Genomic DNA, 21,675 nt, shown 5'->3' with positions numbered 1-21,675 from the left:
GCCTGAGAATTCCATCTGAAAGGTAGCTTAGGAGAGGTGAGTGCTGTTAAGTGTGCAGCAACCAGGCTAAAGCTACGGATGAATCGCCTATAGAAGTTAGCGAACCCCAGAAACCGCTGGGGTTGGCCATTCAGCCTTACCTTAGCGGGATTGGCTTTGATCGTTGGGGTGTTGAAGGTTGTCTTCCACTCATCCCCCTCACCAAATGGCAGGCATTACGGAGGTCTAGCTTGGTAAAGACCCTGTAGCAACTCAAAAGCTGATGACATCAGAGGCAGAGGATACCTGTTTCTCATGGTCATGTCATTTAGACCCCGGTAGTCAATGCGGGGTTGCAGGGACACTCTCAGAAAAAAAGGTACAAAAGCTGTCACTGTGGCGGTACCTTTACAAAAGGTACACCTTTGTACCTAAAGAGTGCATATAAGTCCCTCAAAGGTACATATTGGTACCAAACGTGTACATATTAGTACCTAAATGGTACATATTAGAACCCTTTAGAAGGGTACTGTCCCAGTGACAGCTTTTGTACCTTTTTTTCTGAGAGTGAAGAAGAACCCAGCCCCAGCAGGTGAGGAAGAGGGACGGATGAGGCCGGAATTTAAGGATTCCTGAATATACTTGTCCATGGCCTCTCTCTCAGGACCAGATAAGGAATACAGACGACCCTTGGGCGAAGAAATTCCTGGGAGGAGACTGATGGATAATTAAGGATAACAAGTGGGAGGGGAAACACCACAATGATAGCAGAGCACATGGTGAGCTGTTAAAACAAAACCCATGTGTCCAAAAGGCACGCAGACATGGAGACAAAAGACAAAAAAACACAGCAGATCAGACAGCAGTAATAGCATAGGCCTATTTATAATGCAATGCTAATCGACAGCCTTTGTCACTGTTTAGAATACTATAAAATAATATACTGTCTGTCTTATTCTATCATATCTATGATACATCAGCTCACAAAAGAATGTTATTTCAAACACTCGACTGATGTTATGAAGGAAGTTTGTAGTAAAAACATGTTATTACATGTCTTTTGTTAGACAACAGGTTTATGAACGCTTCACATTACAAGTTTGGGAAGATGTTTGACACATGTTGCTTTTTCAAATTAACGTTATATGTGACTGAAACTCGCAGTGCTTTCAGAGATGGAGCAGCATTTACTACTGATCACAGAGCTGCTCTTCACTAACATACTTTGCATACATTTATTTGAGCAGGAATGAGGAAGCTGCTTAACAGACACACCTGTTTTACACACGTCACTCAAACATAGAAGCAGGAAACTATTTCAACCCAGTTCAGGGAAACAGAAACTTAAGTATTGTTGATCTGTTGTGTGTTTGTGTCTCTCTGCATTCATGCAGTAAAATGGCAGAGGCCAGATTTTCTCAGGATGAGTTCATGTGTCCAGTGTGTCTGGATCTCCTGAAGGATCCAGTGACCATCAACTGTGGGCACAGTTACTGTAAGATCTGTATTACAGGCCACTGGGATCAGGAGTATGAGAAGAGAGTCTACAGCTGCCCTCAGTGCAGACAGACCTTCAGTCCAAGACCTGCTTTAGGTAAAAACACCATTCTGGCTGAACTGGTGGAGAAACTGGAGAAGACTAAACTTCCTGCTGACTGTTACGCTGAAGCCGGAGATGTGGAGTGTGACGTCTGTACTGGAAGAAAATACAAAGCCATCAAGTCCTGTCTGGTGTGTCAGGAATCTTACTGTCAAACTCATTTTGACCCTCATGAGGAATATCACTCACGTAAGCCACACAAAGTGATTGATGCCACTGGACGACTGCAGGACATGATCTGCCGTAAACATGATAAAGAGCTAAAAATGTACTGTATTACTGATCAACAATACATTTGTGTGCTGTGTAAGGAATATGAACATAAAAAACACAAAACTGTATCAGCAGCAGCACAGAGGACTGAGAAAAAGGTATGAACTTAAAGTGATTGATTGAGCAAAAGTTAAAATTCTGTCTTCATTTACTCACCGTCATACCGATCTAAAACGGTTTGACTTTCTTTCTTCTGTGGAATTTAAAATATGATATTTTGAAGAATGTTTTATCTATTTTAGTCTAAACGTTGACAGTTCTAACCTCCAAAAAGGAGACAAAAAATAATCTAAACAACTTCAGCGATAAAAAAAAAAAAAAAAAAGTCTGCTTAATTGTACTGAATGTGCACTTGTAGTGTTCCTCAAATCTCAAATCTTTAAAAATGGGACTTGCAGATAATATAATGTTAATTACATAAAAGGCCACTAACAAGTAAAAGTAAATGAAATAATGCTGACACTTTGACTTCATATTTGTTCATAATCTTTAGTCTTATGTGACATTTCCTGTTGTTGGTTTGTCCTTTAGACTCAGCTGAAGGAGACTCAGATAAAGCTCCGCCAGAGAATCCAGCAGAGAGAGAAAGATCTTCAGCAGATGAGAGAGGCTGTGGCGTCTCATAAGGTGAGTCTGGAGAAGAAGAGAAGTTTGTGAAGCCTCAGTTAGGACTCTCCTCCTTCAGTCCTGCTGAACTCACTGTGTGATTGTGATGTGTGTCCTAACAGCGCTCTGCACAGACAGCAGTGGAGGACAGTGAGAGGATCTTCACTGAGCTCATCCGCTCCATTGAGAGAAGCCGCTCTGAGGCGACACAGCGGATCAGAGATCAGGAAAAGGATGCAGTGAGTCGAGCTGAAGAACGACTGGAGCGACTGGAGCAGGAGATCAATGATCTGAGGAGGAGAGACGCTGAGCTGGAGCAGCTTTCACACACACAGCATCACATCCATTTCCTGCAGGTATCAGAGATCTAGAAGAACAGGATCATAGTGGACTAACTTTAACCATATTTCAAAGATGATAGAATTTAAAGATGTAATTAAATCCTACTTAAGTGGCCGAAAAATACTCTAAAGTTCAGCTATTTGCATTTAATGTAAATTTAAACTATAATACATTCAGGTAATTGCAAATAAGTGTCTGAAAACATTATTGAGCATAACTTTTTTAAGTATTATTTCCATAATAAGTATATTTTAAAAGTGTGCTAAAGTTGTCAGGGTTCTGTTACCTCTGTTTGGTTTGTATATGGTTTGGTGACAGAGCTCTGACATTCCCAGTTTGTCATGTGTTTGTGTTAGTCTAGTTTGTTGTGAGCACATGGCTTGTCTTGTATTCCTTGTGCCAGGTTCTCTCTTGTCAATTGTCTGGCCCCTCCCATCTTGTTACCTGATTATTGATTAAATTGTTCGTTACCTGCCTTGTTCGTTACCTTCTTTTGTTTGCTTCCTATTTAGTCTCCCTGTGTTTGCAGTCCTGTGCTGGTTCATTGTTTTACACTCACCTAAAGAATTATTAGGAACACCATACTAATACTGTGTTTGACCCCCTTTCGCCTTCAGAACTGCCTTAATTCTACGTGGCATTGATTCAACAAGGTGCTGAAAGCATTCTTTAGAAATGTTGGCCCATATTGATAGGATAGCATCTTGCAGTTGATGGAGATTTGTGGGATGCACATCCAGGGCACGAAGCTCCCGTTCCACCACATCCCAAAGATGCTCTATTGGGTTGAGATCTGGTGACTGTGGGGGCCATTTTAGTACAGTGAACTCATAGTCATGTTCAAGAAACCAATTTGAAATGATTCGAGCTTTGTGACATGATGCATTATCCCGCTGGAAGTAGCCATCAGAGGATGGGTACATGGTGGTCATAAAGGGATGGACATGGTCAGAAACAATGCTCAGGTAGGCCGTGGCATTTAAACGATGCCCAATTGGCACTAAGGGGCCTAAAGTGTGCCAAGAAAACATCCCCCACACCATTACACCACCACCACCAGACTGCACAGTGGTAACAAGGCATGATGGATCCATGTTCTCATTCTGTTTACGCCAAATTCTGACTCTACCATCTGAATGTCTCAACAGAAATCGAGACTCATCAGACCAGGCAACATTTTTCCAGTCTTCAACTGTCCAATTTTGGTGAGCTCGTGCAAATTGTAGCCTCTTTTTCCTATTTGTAGTGGAGATGAGTGGTACCCGGTGGGGTCTTCTGCTGTTGTAGCCCATCCGCCTCAAGGTTGTGTGTGTTGTGGCTTCACAAATGCTTTGCTGCATACCTCGGTTGTAACGAGTGGTTATTTCAGTCAAAGTTGTTCTTCTATCAGTTTGAATCAGTCGGCCCATTCTCCTCTGACCTCTAGCATCAACAAGGCATTTTCGCCCACAGGACTGACGCATACTGGATGTTTTTCCCTTTTCACACCATTCTTTGTAAACCCTAGAAATGGTTGTGCGTGAAAATCCCAGTAACTAAGCAGATTGTGATATACTCAGACCGGCCCGTCTGGCACCAACAACCATGCCATGCTCAAACTTTCCCATTCTGACATTCAGTTTGGAGTTCAGGAGATTGTCTTGACCAGGACCACACCCCTAAATGCATTGAAGCAACTGCCATGTGATTGGTTGATTAGATAATTGCATTAATGAGAAATTGAACAGGTGTTCCTAATAATCCTTTAGGTGAGTGTATGTTTCCCTTGTGTTTCCAGTTATTCCAGATGGCTGTCTTGTTTTCCCCTACGGGGTGTTTTTGTTGTAGTTTTGTTTTATTTTTGATTACTTATTAAATATCCTTCCTTATCTGCACTTGAATACTCGCTTCACTTTTTTGACCTGCCGTGACAAAAGTATTCTTCTTTTCCTCAAAGAGTGTAACTGGCAAACACTAGAATTTGTATTATTATTGCCACATAATAAATACTATAAGAAAGTCTCTGATTGTGTGAAAGTGCTGGATTGAGCTGAATTACTGAAGATAAATCAAGTGAACAAGAGCTGCACAGATCTGATAGTAGTGCAGGTTATTGAGTGAAGTGTGGAGCTGATGAGTTTTGATTTCTGTTTTCTGTAGAGTTTCCAGTCTCTCTCAGCCCCTCCTGAATCTACAGATGTAAATGACGTTTTCTTCAGTTCTCTCTCTTCTTTTGATGGTGTGAGAGAATATGTCCATCAGCTGAAAGTCAAACTGGAGGATTTCTGCAAAGAAGAGCTCAAGAAGATCTCTGAGAGAGGTAAAGTCCTGGACCTCGTTTATAAACACGTGCGTAGAATGATCCGAAATATGAATGTTCAACAATTTCAGGAATGTCCCTACAATTTATAAAACATCCATATGGACAAAAGTTATATATATTTGGTTTTAGATTAAATCCAAGATATTTGTTTTATAAATGAAGCCCCTGGAGATTCATTTGCTCTCAGAAATGAGTCCAACATCTAATATCCTGAAGAACATCACATTAGAAATGTATACCCTTACAAAAAAGAAGTTTATTCAAGTGTGCTATTAGTATATTTCTTTTAAACTAAAAAATAAGAAAGTATACTTTCAGTCTACTTTTTATGTACTTCTCAGAAATATACATCAAATTCCACGTAAGTATACTTGACTTATACTGAGAGAAAAGTCTAAGTATAGTTGGCCTATACTTGTTGATCGAGATATACTTAAAAGTATAATTCTAAGTATTCTTGGCTTGTACTTGTGTCTACTATTTTGATTGAGTAGCTTAAATATTTTTTTTCTAAAACATAATACTACACTGTCTTATAAACTAACATGTTCTTGTTTATATAGTAACAAGCTTTCTGGTGGAATAGTTTATAGAGTAAATAAAATAAGCATTGAATTGAACCTGATCTTGTACACAGCGATAATAATTCCCTTACGAAAAATAAGTTTATTCAAGTGTTTATTCTATTACTATACTTATTTTCAACTAAAAAGAAGAAAGCATACTTTCAGTCTACATTTTATATACTTCTCAAAAATATACTTTATGTACTTCTCAGAAATATACTTAATTACACTTAAGTGTACTTGATTTATACTGAGAAAAGTCCAAGTATATTTGGCCTATACTTGTACTCAGTCTTATGATCGAGATATACTTAAAATTTTAATTATTCAAAGTATACTTGTGTTACAACCCTGGCTCTAGGGATGCAACATAAAGGACATGACAACAAAAGTTTGCCAATCAAAATAAAGTTTATTTAGTATTAAAGAAAAAGGGGGACTGTAGAAGCAGAAACACTACTGCTGCAGTGCTGGCTGCAAGACGAGAGAGAGAGAGAGAGCATGTGTCCAAGATTTAAAGTGGCTCCCTTCAGGTGGCACCAATTAACCCATTGATTGCAGGTGAGCTATCAGGAAAACTGCAACGAAACACAGATTAGAACACTCCCACATAACACTCCCACCCTTAAAACATTGCTATAGAATAACCTATGGCAAAGTCACCAAGTACATGAAATATAAACAAGCACTTACGACCTTGACAAAGCATCCGCCAAACGAATTCCCATGAATGTGGGGGACTAAAAGGTCATATCCCTGCAAAAACAGGCTCCATCACTTTAACCTATGCCACTAACCACTAACCATCTATATGGGTGTTGCTTAATAGGGTTAGCTTGGCCTACATCAATGTCAAACTCTAGCACATTGGTACAAGATGGAACATCAGAAAACAAGGCCAAATATTGACCAATTAACTGAATAACATCAGAGCGCGCAGAGAGATTTAGATACGATAAATGAATGTCTAAATCAGCCAAGATTTTAAAATTTGGCAATCTACTCTGAGCAATCTCAGAGACAGCAACACCTTCTATGGTCTCAGTAGATGGAGCATTCAGTGCAGCCAAGGCCTTAACCTCTGTAGACCCTGTTTGATTACGGTCAAAGTAAGGTTTGAGTAAATTCACATGGCACATGCGGACTTTCTCTTTACAACCCGGAGTCTTAACCAAGTAGTTACACTCACCAACTTCCCGATCAATGGTATACGGTCCACTATATTGAGCCTGCAATGCAGAACCCAGTATTGGTAAGAGCACCAGCACTTGGTCTCCTGAACAGAACACACAATGTTTAGCCTTTTGGTCATACCAAGTCTTCATATCCTGGGCTGCTTTCAAATTCTCTTTGGCCAGTTCACAAGCTCTACTAAGCCTAAAACGAAAATTAGACACAAAGTCCAAGAGGGTTGTAGGAGTAGAATGCTCAACATCTAACCATTTCTCCTTTACCAATTTCAAGGGCCCCCTCACAGTATGGCCAAACACAAGTTCAGCTGGACTGAAACCAAGAAATTCCTGAACCACCTCTCTAACTGCGAAGAGTAGTGGAATGCCATCACAATCTCTCTCAAACTCTTTGCAGTAGGTCTTCACCACAGGCCAAAAATAATGCCTTAACACACGATCCAAAGTTTTCCTGACCCCCAAGTGACCAGACAGACAATGATCATGGGCGAGATACAATAGGTCAGATCGATAAACTTCTGGAACCACCACTTGAAACACACTACTCCAGTCATCCTCACATGGCATTTTTGGATCTGTCCACTTTCTCATCAAAACACCATCACTAACAAAATAACCAGAAGCAACATTTGATAGCACTTCATCAGACACTAAGTCTTCAAACATGGGTGACAAAGTGGGGTCTTGTTTTTGCTCAAGTATTAACTGTTCACGGGATGGAAACATCTTTCCACTCCCTGCCAAGTTCACGTCACCTTGGGCCATGAATGTATCATAAAGTGGAATCACAGATTGACTGTTGGGAGATTTGGCTTCAACTTGCCTCTTAGCAATAGCACGAGTAGTTGCACAGACAGGAAAAGTTTCTGGAAATGCCAATTCAAGTTCGTCTGGACCATCTGACTTGAGGACAGTAGAGGTTACTTCAGGGACAGCTAACACCTTCCCACCAGCTAGATCATTCCCTAGGATAAAGGACACCCCATCTATGGGAATCTGGGAACTAAGTGCCACAACAACATCACCAGAGATTAAATCTGATTGGAGATTAATGCTATGTAAAGGCATAGACAAAAATCCTCCACCAAAACTTTTAACAATTACCTCTGAACCTTGAGCTGACTTTTCATTGAAGGACAAGACATCACGTAAAATCACAGATTGAAAAGCTCCAGTATCTCTCCAGATCTTAATAGCTTGCCTGTTTTCAGGGTCAGAAGACAGATACACAAAACCATCCATCAGAAATGATGATGAGCCAGCTAACTCACCCTTCTTGCATGACACATCAGCAACTGAAGATGTCAAAGGAAGGCTTGGCACAGGGCTTACAAAGGCTACAGTCCTTGCGGACTTCTGTTTCTTACTTAAAACAGGACAATCTGCGATAAGATGGCCTGGTCTCTTACAATAAAAACAAGCCCTTTCTGAAATCAAACCATCATTAGTCATTTTATTGGCAGGTGATGAGGCAAAGGGCATAGACTTTACAAACCGAGACCTACTGTGCTCAATCTGGTCCTGAAGCCCGTTTGTCACCAAAATGTACCTTATGGGTTAAAACAAACTCATCTGCCAAGATTGCAGCTTGTTCTAAAGTCACTGCCTTCTGCTCATTCAAATAAACCGAAACAACCTCAGGCAGACAGTTTTTAAATTCCTCAAGCAAAATGAGTTGTCTAAGATGTTCCTTACTTTCCACCTTCTGAGATGTACACCACCGATCAAACAGATTCTCCTTCTGTTTTGCAAACTCAACATAAGTGTCGTGAGCAAGTTTTGTACAACCTCGAAAGCGCTGGCGGTAAGCTTCAGGAACCAGCTCATATGCCTTCAATATAGCTGCCTTAACCTCATCATAATTAGCACTCTTCTCAAGGCTTAGAGCGGAATAAGCTTCCTGAGCTTTACCTACCAAGATACTTTGTAAAAGCAAAGTCCACATAGTCCTTGGCCACTTTGATGTGGTTGCCACCCGTTCAAAATGAGAAAAATATCTCTCAACATCTTTCTCAGAAAAAGGAGGTACCAACTTGATATGTCTACCAACATCAAATGGAAAAACATCACCTCTTGGAGTTAAAGCAGCTGCTTTTAATTCCAACTCTTTAAGAGACCGTTCATGTTCAAGAAGCATTTCTTTCTCTCTTAATTTTCCATTAACCTCTAGCTGTTTCTCCTGGAAAGCTAGCTCTCGGAGCCTAAGCTCAATTGCAGCTTCAGACAAAGGAGCAGTCATGGATTGTGGGGAAACCTGCTTAACCTTCAAGACACCATTGTCAATCAAAACACTTCTAATGATTTCCTTCACACTATCCTTCAGTCGCTTCTCACTACTTGTGATGGGAATATCATAATGAGAGGACAACTGCAAAAGTTGATCCTTTGTGAAAAACTCAAGTAACTCCTCTGAAGGTTCCTTTAGGAAGTCTTCTAAAGAAGCCATTACTAAACTCAACACTAACTACACTTAAGTAGTAACACTACTTCCTACACAGAAGTTCAGCTAACACAACAGGTCCAATAGCACAGAGCTACAAAAATGACAATAGCAGTAAAAATGCTCAAACAAAGCTTTTAAAGCCTTAAACAGAAGTAGAACTAACCCAACCACAGAAGATTACTCACCCCAAGCAATCACGAATATCTAAAGGCAATACTGGGCATTAGTCTACACAAAAAGTCCACAAAGGAACTTCACACAAACACTGCTAACACACTAAAGTTAGGGTCATGGACCAAATAAACACTACAGTACCTCAAAAAATGTTTAACTCACCTAACTTAAGTATTCCTCTTTCACTTCCATCAAAAAGTGAGCATGGTTGCTGAGCTCAAACACAATACAAAACACATGAGATACACCCGGATACCTGCCTAACACTTCTAACTCCTATCTATCTTCTGAGGTGTACCGGGCACGAGGCGACTTTAAAAGCAAAAACTCAGCAACTGTGAGCCATTTAATCAAAGGTCACAGTTCTGAAATGCTTACCCCCGACAGAGAACAAGTCTCCACCCAGAATAACCTCGAAAACAAAAAAGGAAAAATAACAAAAGAGTGAACCGATGGAAGGATCGAATAATCAACCCAGCTGGAACTCTCACCCTTCCTAACCGGGAAAACTCATGCATATACTCAAATACTCAAACAACCATACTCACCAAATGATCTCAATCAAAGGGAATAAACAAATACAGTCCCCAAAATATCAAAAAAAACAAATGTTTTTTACCAACCAAATTGGACGAGCCCCCATTATGTTACAACCCTGGCTCTAGGGATGCAACATAAAGGACATGACAACAAAAGTTTGCCAATCAAAATAAAGTTTATTTAGTATTAAAGAAAAAGGGGGACTGTAGAAGCAGAAACACTACTGCTGCAGTGCTGGCTGCAAGACGAGAGAGAGAGAGAGAGCATGTGTCCAAGATTTAAAGTGGCTCCCTTCAGGTGGCACCAATTAACCCATTGATTGCAGGTGAGCTATCAGGAAAACTGCAACGAAACACAGATTAGAACACTCCCACATAACAACTTGGCTTGCAGTTAAGTTAACTCTTTTGATCAAGTAGCCTATTAAATACTACTTTTTACATAGTTTTTCATAGTCTTATGAAACTTAAATTTTAAAATATTGATATAAAACAGATATGTTTCTAATTCTGCGTATCTGAATTTGTGTAGGCTAGTCCACTGGTAGTGTATAGAAATTTACTTTAATTCTACTTTACTCTTTCCCCACCATTGACTGAATTTTCCAGCTATCCATGTTTTCACTGTTATACGGTAGGGGGCGCTATATGACACCTCTTCTAGTACAGAATCTCCGGATCAAAACATAGGAGAAGAAGCTGAAACAAGTGATAGAAGATTGCTCACTCAAATGTAAAATAATGTGATCATCAAACATTAAAGGGTACATAACATGCACAGTTTCACCTAATCTCATGTTAATCTTGAGTACCTATAGAGTAGTAGTGCATCCTTAATATCTCAAAAAAGTGTTTAGTTTTATTATATTTAGAAAAGAAAAATACAGCTTTCCGATTCTCTCCGGAAAAAGCCGAGGTCCTGGAGGCGGAGCTATAGAGTCAAGCGGTAGTGCTTGATTTCCAGCAAAAGACAGAAATCTGATCCAGTTGTACTTACATGAATGGGGTCTTTTATCACTGGGACCGCTCCACGTTTTAATAGCAAACGATTTGCAAATCCAGCGTCGACCTGAGCCTTGTTAATAAAACATTCGTCACTCAAATGACCAGAACACACAACCGCACTTCCTACACTCCGTTGCTGCCCCGGAAAAACAAACTGCATCCACTGTTCCTGTAACACTGGGTTCTTTGGAAAGCTGAACACGGTAAGCTTTCCCTCACATCCAAATACACACTTTTTTGGAGACATTCTTGAACAAATCCTATGCAGCGCTGCCGATGATTTCCTGTTGAAGCGCGTTGATGTGCGCGGTCTCGCTCTCCTCTGGTCGACGTGTGCGCGGGCGAGCTTTTCCGAGAGAAATGCTCATATAAGGAGTTCCACTCTGATCTACGTCATTAGATCCACGATCTAAAAAAAAACAGCCGAAACTTGTACCAACCCGGAAGTAAGATTTTCAGCATAGAAATTCTCCGTTATTCGTCCAAAATATTTTTTAAAAACTTTGCCCATGTTTAGCATGAGAATCTATCTCTTTAACACTGTAAACAACTCTGAATACATGAAACACCATTGTACCCCCCCTTTAAACACCTTGTAAATCAAAACTGCTTAATGTTTCCAAATGAAACGAAGCGTAACCCATGAAGAGAAAACAACTGTGAAGCTTTGGACTCAATCTACTCCATCTGTTTTGATCATTGTTCTGAATCTGATCAAAGCATAGTCTTTGACAAAAAAAATACTTTTCTCATCTTTTTTGTTTAAAATGTTACCTTTATTTATGAAACTTACCAACATTCAAGTGTTGATAAAAAAAAGGATGCATGAAGCTAATAAAATGTTTTAAAATTAAAGTACAATTAAAGGTATTTTTCAAGTATAAAAAAATAACATTTGAACATGGTAGTATATACGGTGGCCGAGAGAGCTCAACGCGCTGCAACTGAAGAAAACACATGCAAATAGAAAAACACCTGCAAATTAAGAAAACATCTTCATCAGTTTCACAACACATGTGATGTGTGCTCCAAATACTCACAACACAACCAAATACAGAAACGCGCTGCAAAAGTTCACAACACAAACAAATACAAAAACGCGCTGCAAATAGAACAGAACACAACGGAAATGTTTCCGGGGAACCCAATAAGTGACGGACCCGGCTGGGACGTGCGTGCTTGCAGAGAATGTCTAATATGGCGTAGACGGGCTCTGGTGCTTGCTTACAGCTGTCTACTTTTATTAGTATTTTTATTTATTTTTTGCAAAACATACAGAGATGACACGTTTATGACATACAACTTTGTATACAATATACAAAATATATTTACAATATGTTCAATGTCATAAGAATACTAAAAAGAACAATGAGCTGAAGACTAAAATAAATAATTAAAAAAGAGAGAGAAAAAGAACATGAGGGAAAGACATTAATCTATACATCAGTTACATTGTACACATTTTGTCATGTTATGTTAAAATAAGTTTCATAAGAAATGTTAGAATGCAGCTAGGGTCCAAATATGAGACGGCAAGTTTTAAAGTTGAGACACTCACACACAGATATAACGCATATTTTAAAAACTTTGTTGTATAAAATGTATATTTATTTGCAACAGTTATGTTAACAGCAATAATACTATATTTCTGGTAAGAACAGCTATTCAGCTGATGGACACGCGCTGCGTTGTCATGGGAACATCCCAGGTGAAAATAATGAGGAAATTACGTTGTCTTTCGTTGCTCCCTTCATCAACATAATGGCACATTATAAGTGCCCCGCTCCCTCCAAAGTGCCCAATTCAAGGGCTCTGCCGTCTGCCCTTTTAAGAGAGTAGGGCATAGTAGGGCATAGGTAAAGCTCACGATCAATAAGCACGTCCCCGCCGTCCGTCCGTCACTTATTGGGTTCCCCGGAAACATTTCCGTTGTGTTCTGTTCTATTTGCAGCTCGTTTCTGTATTTGTTTGTGTTGTGAACTTTTGCAGCGCGTTTCTGTATTTGGTTGTGTTTTGAGTATTTGGAGCACACATGTGTTGTGAAACTGATGAAGATGTTTTCTTAAAGGTCCCATGACATGAAATTTTCACTTTCTGAGGTTTTTTAACATTAATATGAGTTCCCCTAGCCTGTATATGGTCCCCAAGTTTCTAGAAATTTCAATCGGTGTAAATCGAGCTTTTGCTATCTTTCTCTGCCTTTGAGAAAATGGAGGCTCATACGCGCTGATCTTGAATCTCCTCTTTATGACGTCATAAGGAGGAAATGTTACCTCCCCTGTCTCTGCTTTGCCCGCCCAGAGAATATTTTCCGCCCATGAGAAAATGCGATAGGAAGTAGGAACGCGCGCGCGCGCGCGATTTTAGTTTGTCCACGAGAGATATCATGGCTTTTGAGCGAGCGAAGCATAACAATTCCTCAATAATTGGATGTACAAATGAACACCGAAGGGTCAATACAGAGCTGGGCTTGCTGAACGTCTGAAACTAAAGTCTGGATCACTCTCTTTGGCTCAGCTACACACCTCGGACAAGTAAATCAACAAATTATATATTGTGTTGCTTTACTGTTTATGGTTACCTAGATTGTTACACGTAGAATGTGGCTGTAACATTAGCTATGCAGCTATGCAGTTTATGTGTGTGAATACACACACTGTAACGCGAGTGTTGTACACTTCTTTGTTATTTGGATAACCGTTTTCCTGTTGGTTATACGGCGCGCGCGATATCCGCATTTCAAGATCGCAGAGCTTGATGTAATTTTAATAAGATAAATACAGACGTTACAGATCTCTCATGAAAAGGCAACAGTAGGGTTAGCGTTAGCTACATGATAATAACTGTAAACCATCCGAATAAAGTACCGTATCCAGACATAATATTTTAAACTAACCATTCGGAAACGTCCTGCTGGAGCCGCTGAGTTGCAACTTCTTCATCCGTTGCTTCTCCATCCGGATCAGATTCTGGGTCAAACTGAAATGCTTGAAAGACTGCGTGTCTTCGTGCCATTGCAATGTATCCAACATAAACAAACATGCATGGTACCGTTGCAAGATGGTCAAGGCCACACCCACCCTCCACCTTGCGCCGCCTTTCTCCTCCTCATTAGTATTTAAAGCTACAGACACCGAAACGGCCTGTCTGAAGGAAGCTCATTCTGGGACTGGCTTGTAGTGGCTATAATTCTGCACCGAGGCTGAATTTTTGGAAAGAGATTTCAGATACAGTACTAGGGACCACTAAGGCCTATATTAAAGCCTACAAAAAGTAGCATGTCATGGGACCTTTAATTTGCGGGTGTTTTTTCTATTTGCATGTGTTTTCTTCAGTTGCAGCGCGTTGAGCTCTCTCGGCCACCGTAAGTATAGGCCTACTGCAAGTGCAAAAATAATATATAAATGGTAAACTATAAGTATGATGTTAAGTTCACTTAAAGAAAACTTTTAATATAAAACTACTAAACTAGTAGTTTACTGAGAGTATACTTCAAAGTTGCTACAGTATAAGTATTAAAATAGTAAACTACTAGTATACCCATAAGTTCACTTGCAGTACAAATGAGAAATGTAATTATGAACTAGTTGTGCACTTAAAGTTACTACTGTTACACTTATAGTACACTTAAACATATACTTTTATATACTAAAAGTGGGCCAATTTAGTCCCAAGTGGTATTAAAATAGTACACTTACAAGTTTACTACTAATACATATTGACGTTAGTATACTTACTCCATAATGTATACTTAAAAATATACTTGAACATTACTTAAGTATACTTCATAAAATGAACTTGAAGTATACTTCTTTTTCATAAGGGTAGAGATGGATGAATTTTATCTTTTAATTTCTCTTCACACTGTTCATGTCTGTTTATTTCCACAGTCACATTCACCAACATTAATCCCAAAACCAGGAACGACTTCCTACAATGTAAGTCAAGAAAACGAGCAGAAAAACTCACTGAGTGTGTTCATGTTCTTCCTGCTGAAGGTGAAATGAATCATGATTTATGAGTTTAATAATTGATAATTTAAAAGATTATCAGCTGTACTGAGACACTGCTGATACACTGAATATTAAGTTATGAAGAGTTTACATACATTAAAAGATCAGACAGATTCATAATTCCTGATTCTGATGTGTTTTCTCTCCATCAGATTCTCGTCAGTTCACTCTGGATCTGAACACAGTGAATAAACGCCTCAGTCTGTCTGAGAGGAACAGAGTGATTACTTGCACTATCACAGATCAGCCGTATCCTGATCATCCAGACAGATTTGATTTTTGGCCTCAGGTGTTGTGTAGAGAGAGTGTGTGTGGACGCTGTTACTGGGAGATTGAGTGGAGTGGGAATAGAGGTGTGCATATATCAGTGTCATATAAGAGCATCAGCAAGAAGGGATGGAGTCGTGAATGTTTTTTTGGAGGGAATGATCAGTCCTGGAGTTTGATCTGCACTTCCTCCAGTTACTTCTTTCATAATAACATATATACTGATCTCCCTTTAGTGTCTAGTTCTAGAATAGGAGTGTATGTGGATCACAGTGCAGGAACTCTCTCCTTCTACAGCGTCTCTGACACAATGAGCCTCATCCACACAGTCCAGACCACATTCACTCAGCCACTCTATCCTGGGTTTGCTTTTGGTTATGAATCATCAGTGAAACTGTGAATAGACAGTAGAGAGATTTTACCCATAATACTTTGAGCTGCTTGATAAATCAGTAACAGTTAGATGTAGTCTGTTATTTTCTCTTTATCACATTAATATCACGGCTGAACTTCTGTCACTGAAATAATGTCAGAATAAATGTGTGTAATAAATCTTCATATATACAGTAAGGTCAGTGTGTGTGTGTAAAATTTCACAGCTGTCATTTTTTTGTATTTACAGGTGTTTTGATTGTGCTGAGTAAATGTTATATATCAAATTAATTGACAATCTGCTGATTCAGATGATTTCAGTTCTGCCAATTAATATTAATTAACCTTATCAAATAAGTGAAATGTTGATTTTTCTACCACAAAATAATTTGTCCAGAGACTTTCAACTTCTGCTGTCACCATACAGACGTACGCAATGAGAAAGGTTAAAATAAAGGAGGAGGTTTTGGAGGAGTTAGAGGAGTAGGCAAAGGGGTGGTATAGAGGAGCGGTTGAAGAGCTGGTACCAACAGGCCGGCGGACAGCCAGAGAATCCATGCATGGAGGAACTGATGGTGCGAGCATCCATAGGGGCAATGACAGGAGGAGTGGCCAGATGGTACAGACCCAAAGCGCAGTTAGGACGACAGCCCAAGGCGGAGTCGATGGAGGGAGAGGGAAGCTGGACGGGATCAATAACAGTAATTCCAATTCCCAACAGGTCAATGAAACAGTCTCAGTGCCATCTTGAAACAGTGATGACGAACAAACAGATATTTCACAGTCCATACAAGTTTCAGTGCTGTCTTGAAATAGTGATAATGAAGAACAGCCAAATTATTCAGGGTGGGAGGCAGTACCTCCCAGGTGTCCCAGTTTATCAGCCAGTCCTCAGTGTCCAATTCCACCAGAACTCCCTCAGCCACAGACGTTGCTGTCTCACACCCCTTGTCAGACTCACTCTGGGGCTCCGGCTCCTGGGCAATGGTTGGCGCTGTCCTCTCTTTAACGGGCTCTGGCTCACACTGAAGCTCTCCGTCTGCGGGGGGCTTAAATGAAATCTCCTCGTTGAGGGTGGTGGTGGGGTGGGCTCTGGGTCTGGCTGCATGACGTCTTTGAGGTGTGGCTGAACAAGACGGTGAGACGCCCACTGTGAACGTGGATCCATTCGTTCACAATGCAAAGTTGATGTAAGTTTCTAGGTTCCAGCAGGGATCGCCACGGGGCATGACGGAGATCTTCGTCCAGACCACACCGAAATCCCTCCATTATACTGAGATCATTGCAGGTGGCAAGATGGCAGATGTCAAGGAACGCCTTTACATATCGCTCCAGGTCTCCTCCACACTGGAACATAAAAACATCTCTCCATTCAAAGTTCTATTGCTCTCATTGGGGCAACGTTAATAGACACAATGTCAATTCTTCTTCTCATTTTTGATGGTCCAGTCATCTGTCACACAAGGTTGAAGGAAGACCAAGAAGATGATGATGAGCAAGTTTCAAAAGTCTTTAATAATCCACTTTGAAGGCAATCCAAACAGGCAGGCAAACAAAAACAACCTCTTACATAGACAGTGACCGGACAAAGATTGACTGTGAGGGTACAACTTATAAAGCGAACACAAATGAGATTATAATCAAACACAGCTGAAACACAGAACTCATAATGACGGTAACCAAGGAGAGAAACGAGTGGCGGGAAAATAGAACAAAGGGAAACTGAAAAAGTGGTTATGTTTCATATCTCCTGACTGCCAGGGCGGTGCTTTGTGTGTGTATGTAAGATCATTTAGTAGCCCTACCTCGAGCTAAGCTCGGTAGTGGACGAGCTACCGCTCAAACACAAGAACTTGGCGGCCCTGCTTTGAGCGTTGCTCGGCAGCGAGCTCTCACAGTTGTTGCGTAATTAATATATTAGCCCTGCTCAGTAACAGGCTATTGTGAAAGTACAGCACACCTTGCCTTGAGCCACACCCGGTAAGTTTTAGGATATTGAGTAATTAAAATTGATTTTATTATTATCAATAATAGCGTTCTAATTGGTGTTCTAGCAGTAGATACTGTGGTGGCATTAGGGAAGTTTCATGTCAGACCTTTACTGTGCATTTAGACCCTGTACTTCACAGAAATTCTCTAGTGAGAGTGTGATTGGCTGCTCTTCAGAGGTGGCAGTAAGAAACTTCCTCCTATCTGGAGTAGCCATGGGACAGCTTCCATCACGCAGAGAAGTAATGACAGATGCCACTGGCTGGGGTGCAGTTTGGCACCACAGAGGAGTCCGGGGCGAGTGGTCAATGCAGAGGACACAGGAGCATATAAACCTGCGCGACATGCGCGCTGTTCTGCATGCTTTTGTGCGCACGGACAACCTATGCACTGTATTTCATATATACCACTTTGGGGGCAGCAGCACTACTTGCTCTAGCACAGGAGCTCTGGACATGGGCACACCCCAGATTTCTCTCTCTGAAGGCAATGCACTTGGCAGGTGTGAAAAACAGCACAGCTGATGCCTTGTCTCGCAATGCATTGAATCCTGGCCACTGGAGACTGCACCTGGAGGCATGGTAGAGACGTGGATCTGTTTGCCTCCGCAGATACAATCACTGCCATCAATGGTTCTTGGAACATGACCAGGACTGCCCACTGGGACAGGATGCTTGGAAAGGACGATGGAAAATATTTCAGGACTGGTGTAAAAATCACCAGTTGAACCCACTATATTGTTCAATTCTGAGTCAATACTCACATTCTTACAGTCGCTGTTTGAAGCAGGAAGGTCGGCAACCACTCTTAAGGGCCCTACACACCGGGACGAATATCGGCGCGCGTTATTCGCCAGCGTTTTTCAACGCGTTTTTTGTGTTCACACCCAAGCGATTTTCGCTGACGATGAGCCGAGTGAACATGCAAATTCATTCCCTGACATTATATGGTGCTTAATGTAAAACAGAAACCACTCCATAACAGTTCTCTTTTATCAAGATTTTTGTAGTCGCTGTCGCGTTTGTCATATAGTTCTTTATGTTCCGACACCAACGAGACCAGCAGCTCTACATTCATCTTGCCTTGCATCTTCCTCGTCTTATTTCTTCCCGGCAGTGTAGACGCTACTTGGTGTATATCTTCTTCGCCGTTACGTATGTGTGCTCGGCAAGACCGTTTTGTGTTTGAGCGCCCCCAAGTTGTGTTTTACTGTAACTTCAGAAGCTCTAGACACGTGAACAAAAGCGCCAATCTCATTGGTCGGATAGTTTTTGACGCGGCGCATCAAACCAAAAAAACAAACCCGAGGCGTTTTTTAAAAAATGACGCTTTTACGCGTAGCGTTTTTCGTGCCGGTGTGCACACTCACATTGGCGCCCTTTATTTAGTTACGAGGCATTAAACGTCGGCGAATATCGGGCGCGAAATTCATCCCGGTGTGAACAGGCCTTTAAGCTGCAATCTCTAGTCATGGAGACTTCATTGATGGGTCCTCGCTGGGCTCACACCACCTACTTGTGGCTTTTCTCATGGGAATGAGGAGGCTACGTCCACCCTGATTAGTTGAAACACCACCATGGGATCTTCCAACAGTTCTGAACTTCCTTTGTGGGACCCCTTTTGAGCCCCTCGATCAGGCCCCGGTTAAGTAGCTCACACTAAAAACTGCCTTTCTCCTTGCTGTGGCAACAGCAAAGCGTGTCAGTGAGTTAAATGCTCTTTCTGTCAGCACATCATGTCTCCAATGGGGTATGGCAGACACAGCTGTTAAGTTAAGACCTAACCAAACCTTTTTGCCCATGTTCCTCAAAACAGAGTTCATAAACCAGTCTATTGACTTATCAGCATAGACTGAGAGCAGCGATGATAGACGGCACCTGTAATGCCCAGTCAGGGCATTGAGGCACTATGTTACAGTAGGGTGACCATACGTCCTCTTTTTCCCGTACATGTCCTCTGTTTGGACCTCAAAAATGCGTCGGGCCGGGATTTCTAGATTAACCAAAGTGTCCGGGATTCGGGCTTCAGCCTAGCCCCCCCCTAAAAAATGTGTGATTGACTGTACACTAATTTGTGATCACTTCAGTTTACGGTCAAGTGCGAGATAAGATGTAAGTAGCTAACAGCGTAAAAAAAAAAAAAAAATGCCCAAATGTAAATTCACATATGTTTCACTATTCACACTATTTCAGAGAAAATTCCTGTGTTTTCGTTTCGGTCGGGATCCGTGTAAAGCAGAATGCATGACCTGCAAAGCTGGCACGTACGTGTCAGTGTCAAATAAAGGTGCTAGCGACCTAGAAGCCCACATAAGGAAAGTATACAAGAGAACATCAGGAGGATTTAAATATTTTTTTTACTGAAATAGTGTAGTAGATTTTTTTGTTTTATTTTAACCTATGGCCATGAAAAGAAACAGTGTCATGTAAAAGGTGTTAAAAGCTAAACAATTTTTTTATAGCCTATATATATTATCCTATTGTTGCGGGCCAAACGTTGAATGGAAAGGATGTATTACTTTATGTATTAAAGTATAATAACATACTTGCAAGGTTGTGAATGCATTTGTCAAGTATTTTTTGATGCATTCATTGTGGGTACATGTCATCCACTACAAGCACTACCCTGGCGGTCAGGAGATACAAAACATAACATTAGTTACGTATGTAACTGTGGTTATGCGAGTGGTGGATGACCGCCAAGGCGGTCACAAAGAGTGAGCGAGAAGAGACCAGGTACCTGAGGAAGTTTGTTGTGTGACACGCACTCTGTATTATAACATCAGTGACGTCACACACAGGTGCCACAAGGTGACAATCTACGGCAACCGCAAAGAGAACATCCACTACCAAGCACCGCCCTGGCAGTCATCCACTACTCACATAACCACCGTTACATACGGAACTAACGTTTAATATTTAGTAATGAAATTCATACATTTTTAAGACATATTTTTTATATTTATATAACCAAACATCAGTGGTTCTTATACTAACTTCTAGTAAGGAAACGAATAACTGAGCAAACAGCTAAGCAATCTTAATCTGCATCCATGTACAGCTTTCGTCTCATAATTCATTAAAACATATCTGTCTTTCAAGGTGCATCATTAAAAAAAAAAGATGAATGTTAAATTAAAAATATGAAGATGAAATGAGTTAAATGAGATGGTCATCTCTTCTGGGACGCAGGCATAAAGCGAATGTTCGAACGAACGCTCAAATGCTTTCTCAGACTCACATTATATTGTAGATTCATAAGTTTGAGGGAGATTTTGTTTTTCGTTTATTCCTTGAAAATTCCTGGACTGGATGAGTCCATCGAAGCTTTCCTCAAAATAAGATCCTACACATCCTGCTTTCATTGTTTCTATCACGGCTCGGTTTATTTGAAATTTTACTGCAACTAAAAGGACAGGGAAAACATATGGTTTCCAGCATCATCTTTAAAGGTATAGCGGAGGATCTTTTTCGAATTTTAGATAAGACCCGCCCTCTCCACTTTCTGAAAAGTTTGATTGATTCACCAGAATGATTGACAATTAGGAGGACCAATAGTATAGGTCACCCACCCGGAAGTAAAAAATCCTCCGCTATACCTTTAATAATCACCGGAAGGAAAGAGCAAGAACTTAAAAAGACCACAAAAAAAGTTACAGACACTCATTCTCAGTTTCAATATCACGGCCTTTTAGTTTGTTTGAACGTGTTTCCTGTTATGTTTAATGTTTTATGTTTGAACGTGTTTCCATGGATGTATGAAGTCTATTCTCCGCAAGTTCACACATCACATATAAAAAAGTTTGACAACTAGAAAGTGTTTTAAGACATTTTGAACAATATGAAACATAACCAACTTTTTAATAATGTTTTGAGTAATGTTTTGCATGAAAAGTGTGCTTGTAGCTCTTTAAAATTACCTAAACTTGATTTAAAATTGCACTTATTTGTGTAGAGAAACAGTCATGAAAGTGCTCTCAAGTGGCTTTTTATTTCATTAATATTATCTGCAAAGT

At 40.5% G+C, this 21,675-nt stretch overlaps 1 protein-coding gene across 1 annotated transcript; it reads left to right on the top strand.

The window, feature by feature from the left end:
* The first annotated feature begins 689 nt into the window (after nucleotides 1-689).
* On the top strand, nucleotides 690-15,959 carry LOC307170133 (tripartite motif-containing protein 16-like). The gene is made up of 7 exons (XM_079891154.1): nucleotides 690-758; nucleotides 1,374-1,950; nucleotides 2,384-2,479; nucleotides 2,581-2,814; nucleotides 4,940-5,099; nucleotides 14,910-14,957; nucleotides 15,185-15,959. The coding sequence occupies exons 2-7, from the start codon at nucleotides 1,378-1,380 to the stop codon at nucleotides 15,697-15,699; spliced, it is 1,626 nt and encodes a 541-aa protein (XP_079747280.1). The 5' UTR covers nucleotides 690-758; nucleotides 1,374-1,377; the 3' UTR covers nucleotides 15,700-15,959.
* The last annotated feature ends 5,716 nt before the right edge of the window (nucleotides 15,960-21,675 follow it).

This window comes from Squalius cephalus (genome assembly GCF_949319135.1).
Source record: "Squalius cephalus genome assembly, chromosome: 13".
In the NCBI taxonomy this organism is placed as follows: Eukaryota; Metazoa; Chordata; class Actinopteri; order Cypriniformes; family Leuciscidae; genus Squalius; species Squalius cephalus.
Note: the sequence above shows the minus strand (reverse complement) of the source record. Positions and strands in the feature narration are given on the sequence as shown.